Source organism: Lycium ferocissimum, chromosome 4 (assembly GCF_029784015.1).
Source record: "Lycium ferocissimum isolate CSIRO_LF1 chromosome 4, AGI_CSIRO_Lferr_CH_V1, whole genome shotgun sequence".
Classification (NCBI taxonomy): domain Eukaryota; kingdom Viridiplantae; phylum Streptophyta; class Magnoliopsida; order Solanales; family Solanaceae; genus Lycium; species Lycium ferocissimum.
The window spans coordinates 24,597,831-24,604,091 of NC_081345.1; the positions used below are offsets into that span (position 1 = coordinate 24,597,831).

Sequence of the window (6,261 nt, forward strand, 5' to 3'; positions counted from 1 at the left end):
CCTTTCCTTTCTTCTTTCATGAAACTCTGATTTTCAGACCAAAAAATAAAACAAAAATCACAATAGCAGTCAAATGCTTATATTTTTAAATATCCAACGAATGTAGCACGTAGCCATGCATGTTCATGATGATTTTTTATGGTTGACAACATAATACTTTGTATGCTTTTTGGATTTAACTTTAGATTAAGGACAACATTTGAGAGGCAAAATGGCAGCAGAGGTAGTAACGGTTGCAAACAAAACCGAGGAGAACATAGTATGCTATGCTCCAACCATGATAACAACCAATGGAATATGGCAGGGTGAAAATCCACTTGATTATTCATTGCCACTCTTCATATTGCAATTGACATTAGTTGTTGTCTTGACTCGCATTCTCGTTTTTATCTTGAAACCCTTTCGTCAACCTCGCGTTGTCGCTGAGATCCTTGTAAGCTTCATTCTGTTATCCTATATATGTATATTGTCGCATTTTCTGTTTTCATTTGTCATAATCTTTCATTGAGAAAACAATGCATATACAATTTTTGAAGAAAAAAAGAAAAAGAAAAAGAATTGATTGGTGCAACTGAATAATGTTTCCTTTTGTTAATTTTGTCAGTTGATCATTAAATGTTGTTATATTTGTTTGATTAAGTAGACTAATGTTGTCTTCCATGGTGACAGGGTGGTGTAATTTTGGGGCCATCAGTATTAGGAAGAAGTAAAAAATTTGCTGATACAATATTTCCTCTAAGAAGTGTGATGGTCCTTGAGACAATGGCAAACATAGGCCTTCTTTATTTTCTTTTTCTGGTTGGAGTAGAAATGGACATTGCTGTTATCCGAAGAACAGGCAAAAAAGCAATACCGATAGCTCTAGCAGGGATGGTAGTTCCATTTCTCATAGGAGTTTCGTTCTCCTTCATGTTGCATAAGAGTTCACAAGATACTAAACAAGGGACTTTCATACTCTTCCTTGGAGTCGCGCTTTCTGTCACTGCATTTCCTGTTCTTGCAAGAATCCTCGCGGAGTTGAAACTTATCAATACTGAAATTGGTAGGATAGCAATGTCTGCTGCCCTTATTAATGATATTTTAGCTTGGGTTCTCTTGGCTTTTGCCATTGCCTTTTCAGAGAATCAAAATATGGCTTTGGCTTCTGTTTGGGTGCTTCTGTCAAGTGCAGCGTTTGTTGTTTTCTGCGTTATAATTGTTAGGCCTTTAGTTGGATGGATGATAAGGCGAACTCCAGAAGGCGAAGCTATTAGTGAGTTCTCCATATGTCTCATTCTCACAGGAGTAATGATATGTGGATTTATAACAGATGCTATTGGGATACATTCTATTTTCGGGGCTTTTATATTTGGCTTGGTCATTCCTAATGGTCCCCTTGGTGTTACACTTATTGAAAGGCTAGAGGACTTTGTTTCGGGGCTTTTGCTGCCACTATTTTTTGCCATTAGCGGTCTCAAGACGGAGATTAATGCTATTGATGGAGTTGGTACATGGGCCATTTTAGCTCTAGTTATAGTCCTAGCTTGTGCTGGAAAGATTGCTGGAACAGTACTTGTTACTCTCTATTACAGAATTCCATTGTATGAAGGCATTACTCTTGGTCTCCTCATGAATGCCAAAGGACTCATTGAGATGATTGTGATCAATGTTGGTAAAGACCAAAAGGTACATTGTTACAAGGACTGTATATATAAAAATTATATGAAATTATCCTGTTTATATATAGAAAAAATTTACCAAGTATATAGATCAAAAGTTACTTTTCATAAACATATATTAAATCTTGAACACCCTTAATGGAATTTCTGGCTTCGCTACTGACTGAATGCATGTTTGCAGGTACTTGATGAGAAATCTTTTGCAATTATGGTCATGGTAGCTGTGCTTATGACTGCAATTATCATCCCAATTGTGACACTGATTTACAAGCCAGCAAGAAAGTTTGTGCCATATAAAAGAAGAACGGTTCAAAGTACAAAGCCAGATAGTGAATTCAGGGTACTGGTTTGTATCCACACACCTAGAAATGTTCCAACAATCATCAATCTTCTCGAAGCATCTTGTCCTACCAAGAAATCTCCAATAGGAATATACGTCCTCCACCTTGTCGAGCTCACTGGACGTTCATCCGCAATGCTTATCGTCCATAATACGCGAAAATCTGGCAGGCCAGCGCTTAACAGAACTCAAGCTCAATCAGATCACATTATCAATGCATTTGAGAACTTTGAGCAACATGTTGGATGCGTCTCAGTGCAACCCCTCACTGCCATCTCTCCTTATTCCACCATGCACGAAGACATTTGCTCTGTGGCTGAGGATAAGCGAGTGGCGCTTCTAATAATCCCTTTTCACAAGCAACAAACAGTTGATGGCGGGATGGAAGTCACAAATCCAGCTTTCCGAACCATAAACCAAAACGTACTAGCAAATGCACCTTGTTCAGTTGGGATACTCGTTGACCGAGGCTTAAGCGGATCCACTAGGCTAGCAGCAAATCAAGTCTCTCACCATGTAGCCGTGTTATTCTTTGGTGGTCCCGATGATCGTGAAGCACTGTCGTATGGATTGAGAATAAGGGAACATCCCGGGATCAACCTAACTGTCATGAGATTCCTCCCCGGAGAAGCTGCAATTGAAGCAACAAGATCAGATTCAAGAAAAAGCAACATGAATGATCCAGGAGTACTAACAGTAGTAACAGACGACGACAAAGAAAAACAGCTAGACGAGGACTATGTCAGCGAGTTCAGAGCAAGAACAGCTAATGATGATTCAGTTGTATACATTGAAAGAATAGTGAATCATGGAGAAGAGACAGTAGCAGCAATAAGGACAATAGACAATTCACATGACTTGTTCATAGTCGGTAGAGGACAAGGCATTATCTCACCGTTGACAGCTGGACTAACTGATTGGAGCGAGTGCCCTGAGCTAGGTGCAATAGGAGATCTATTGGCATCCTCAGATCAGGCTACGGCTGTTTCAGTGTTAGTGATTCAACAATATGTAGGAATGGGGGCAGGGGATCAGCTTCTTACACCGGACAGCCCGGGTCAGCAACTACATGATCACTTTAACTTCAGCTATATGAATCCCCGGACACAAATAAGAGGGCAGCAACCTCAATTCCATTCACAACCCTGCTAACGTACTTAGGCTATTTTTTTCTTTTTTTTTTTTTGGTTCCATCAAATTTTTGACATTCTTTCTTACTTTTGTCATGAATTTTTGAAAGACCGCCTCGAAGGTGGAGGGTAGTAATTGGATCCTACCAATCTATTATGTATAAAACCTTACTGTTTAAATTACTCTTTTTCTGCAGAAGACTTATCATCGCTTGTTGTCATTCCTTATGAAAGGCATAGACATAAATCTAAGAGCTGAACATCACATTTTATGTAACTTTACTAGCCCTGTCTATCAGTAATTGAGAGGTCATTAATGTTGGCCATATGCGAATGCGGCCCACCTTCTAAAGTACAGTTGTACTTGCGACCGTGTCTATATCAATGAGCTCTCAATTACTGGCTCTAACTAATCCGTATTCATATTGGGTAGGCCCACTAAGGGGTAAACCGCTCCTATCAAGAAATACATCATGCTTTTTTTTTAGGCATAATACTTCGGGACCTCCAAAATTTGATACCTTTTATTCGATGCGCACCTAAATTGCTTTGGACCCTGCAACATAAACATATATAGCTGATCTTCTCTTAGAAATTGTCTGCTATAATCCATAACGTAATTTTATCACAAAGCATAATGAAAGGATTTATGGATAATTGAATGTTTCTATGAGAGAGCTGGCCACTTTATGAATAATGTTGCATGAATAGCATTTTCAACTTCTTTCTTGGTAGAGAATTCCAAAGGCAAGAAAAGAAAATAGGAACTAGGAAATGGGAGATGGAACAACAAAAAAAAAAAGGGAGGGGGGGGGGGGGGGGGTGGAGAAGGAGAACATCATACTGCTGAAGAAGACAAGTTAAATATATCAAAACCTTGGGATAAATATCTCAAAAAGTCACTCAACTATAAGGAATTATGTAGCAAAGTTACTCAACTTTGTTTTGTATCAATAAAATCACTCAACTTAGGACTTTTCTCTTATAAAATCACTCATTCAAGTTTGTCATCAAACAAAAATGACATGGCAACATAAAGAATTTTTTATGCCATGTAGATAAAAACTCCACAAACAAATTTTTTTTTTTTTAAGGAGACCATATCTTATACCCGACCCACCCACCCACAAATCATAAAATTTCTTCAATTTTGATATTCTACATAATAAAAGAATTTCATATTCTACATAAAAGAATGAAATAGCTGGAAAATTATGCTTTTTTACCTCTTCACGTGATAAACGGTATAGTGGTTAATTATTCCCTTAGTGAATTTGATGATGCATTATCTTGAAGGCTCCATGCTTTTTCCGGAATGGTGGAATTCAATTTGTTTGAAGCTAGATGAGGTCTTCGTGAAGCGAAAACATTTCCTGAACATTCTAGAACAGAATATGATTTCCGGTCAGGTTTAAGGCTCCAAGTTTCTGTAGTAAGCTGTAGATTTCATCAGGAATTGTCACTCTTATATTGTTATGTTGTATGTAGAGTTCTTGAAGATTCTTCAAAGCACTCAGATTTCTACCACTGAATCCAGTTAAGTCACTGATACAGTTTATCACATGAAGAGGTAAAATCATAATTTTGTTGTTTTGTTCTATTATTAGAATATGAAATTCTTTCATCACATATAGAATATCAAAATTAAAGATTTTTTTTGATTTGTGGCTGGGTGGTCAGGTATAAGATATGAATCTCCTTAAATTTTATTTCATTTGTGGAGTCTATGTTTACATGACATAAAGAAATTAATTTATGTTGCCATGTCATATTTTTTTATGACAAATTTGGATGAGTGATTTTATAAAAGAAAAACCCTAAGTTGAGTGATTTTATTGATACAAAACAAAGTTGAATGACTTTGTTACATAATTACTCATAGTTGAGTGACTTTTTGAGATATTTACTCCAAAACCTTATTAATTGTTTTTCGGGGATCAAACATCTTATAATTCCTTACACCAAAGATCATTTTATTACTACTAAAAATGGCATACAAATAATACAATATTGAAAATAAGGCGAGGAGCGCCAGCTTCCTTCAACAACAATAGAATAACTCTACATATTTCCTGAGGAAATACGCGACCATGCATAAACACACACAATACTGATAGTTTAAAAAATCGTTATACTTTCAGTATAAGTAACTCAAATCAAACGAAAACTTCTAGACAATGGATGAAAATTTAACAAAGAATTCTTTAATTTAAGCGCATTGGAAGCCTTTAGGGGTAGTCTTTCCACAGTTGTTGAGCAACAAGCTGAGGGAAAGAGCGGCATTAAGGTGAGTTCCCAACATTAGCTTTAATGGCAGTGCAAAGGCAAACAGCAGCATCAACATCAGCAAGATTCTCAATGAGAGAGCAGCATGAACTCTTTGATAATAATGGGCTTCCAACAACAACATGCACCAAGTCATTCAACAAATTGGCACACACCTTCAATTTTAGTGTGTCCTTTGGACACTTATTATAGCCCTTGGATATTGATGGGGTACTAGGGGGATTCTTGTGTTGAGTCTTTGGTGGACATGGGATGTAAGTTGAAGTAACCATTGTGAAGAAGAGAACGTTCAAAGTAAGGAGAAGAGCAATGGATGATGCAATCTTAGCCATTTTTTGAAAGAGAAAATGTGGGAAGTGCTAGTGTGTGTTTACTAGAGCTAAGAGATTACTTGGTGTTGGAAATGAACAAGTGAGTGAGAATTTATAGATGGAAAATGTGAGTATATTTTTATTTTGTAATTAATTAGTAATCAAGAAAATTTGTAGAGGCCCTTGTCCATGTGGGCTATAATTTGCATTAGATATATAGAGATAACAGGACAAGCTGGCAAAATGCAATTCAAGATAAGCCCAAGTCCTAACCTATAATGGATAAAAGGACTATCCCCATTTTCACATGAATATGTTGGATCTGTATCAAGACCTAAAAAACCATCAAGATTGATTATTGTGTTCACCTTGGAGTTGGAGACTAGTAAAAATTGTTTGATCTTATTTGTTCTACCATTCTAGTTCTAGAGCTAATGTGAATAAATAGAAGGTAGGGTCACCTACCACCTTCCTCATTAAGTAAAGGTTTTGGGTTTGAGTCCTGGAAATAGAATTCTTCTTCGTCAGGAGCTTTT

At 37.0% G+C, this 6,261-nt stretch overlaps 1 protein-coding gene and 1 pseudogene across 1 annotated transcript; one reads left to right on the forward strand and one right to left on the reverse strand.

Annotated features, from left to right (window-relative positions):
* Positions 1 to 3,333, forward strand: LOC132051904 (cation/H(+) antiporter 15-like). Its single transcript, XM_059443163.1, has 3 exons — positions 1 to 433; positions 670 to 1,665; positions 1,840 to 3,333. The coding sequence occupies exons 1-3, from the start codon at positions 212 to 214 to the stop codon at positions 3,148 to 3,150; spliced, it is 2,529 nt and encodes an 842-aa protein (XP_059299146.1). The 5' UTR covers positions 1 to 211; the 3' UTR covers positions 3,151 to 3,333.
* Positions 3,334 to 5,080: 1,747 nt separating this feature from the next.
* LOC132051906 (14 kDa proline-rich protein DC2.15-like) lies at positions 5,081 to 5,830 on the reverse strand (annotated as a pseudogene).
* Between the last annotated feature and the right edge of the window lie 431 nt (positions 5,831 to 6,261).

Coding starts and splice junctions, on each gene's coding strand:
- LOC132051904 (XM_059443163.1), top strand. CDS start 212: ATGGCAGCAGAGGTAGTAACGGTTGCAAACAAAACCGAGGAGAACATA. Junction 434..669: donor GCGTTGTCGCTGAGATCCTT/GTAAGCTTCATT, acceptor CCATGGTGACAG/GGTGGTGTAATTTTGGGGCC. Junction 1,666..1,839: donor ATGTTGGTAAAGACCAAAAG/GTACATTGTTAC, acceptor GCATGTTTGCAG/GTACTTGATGAGAAATCTTT.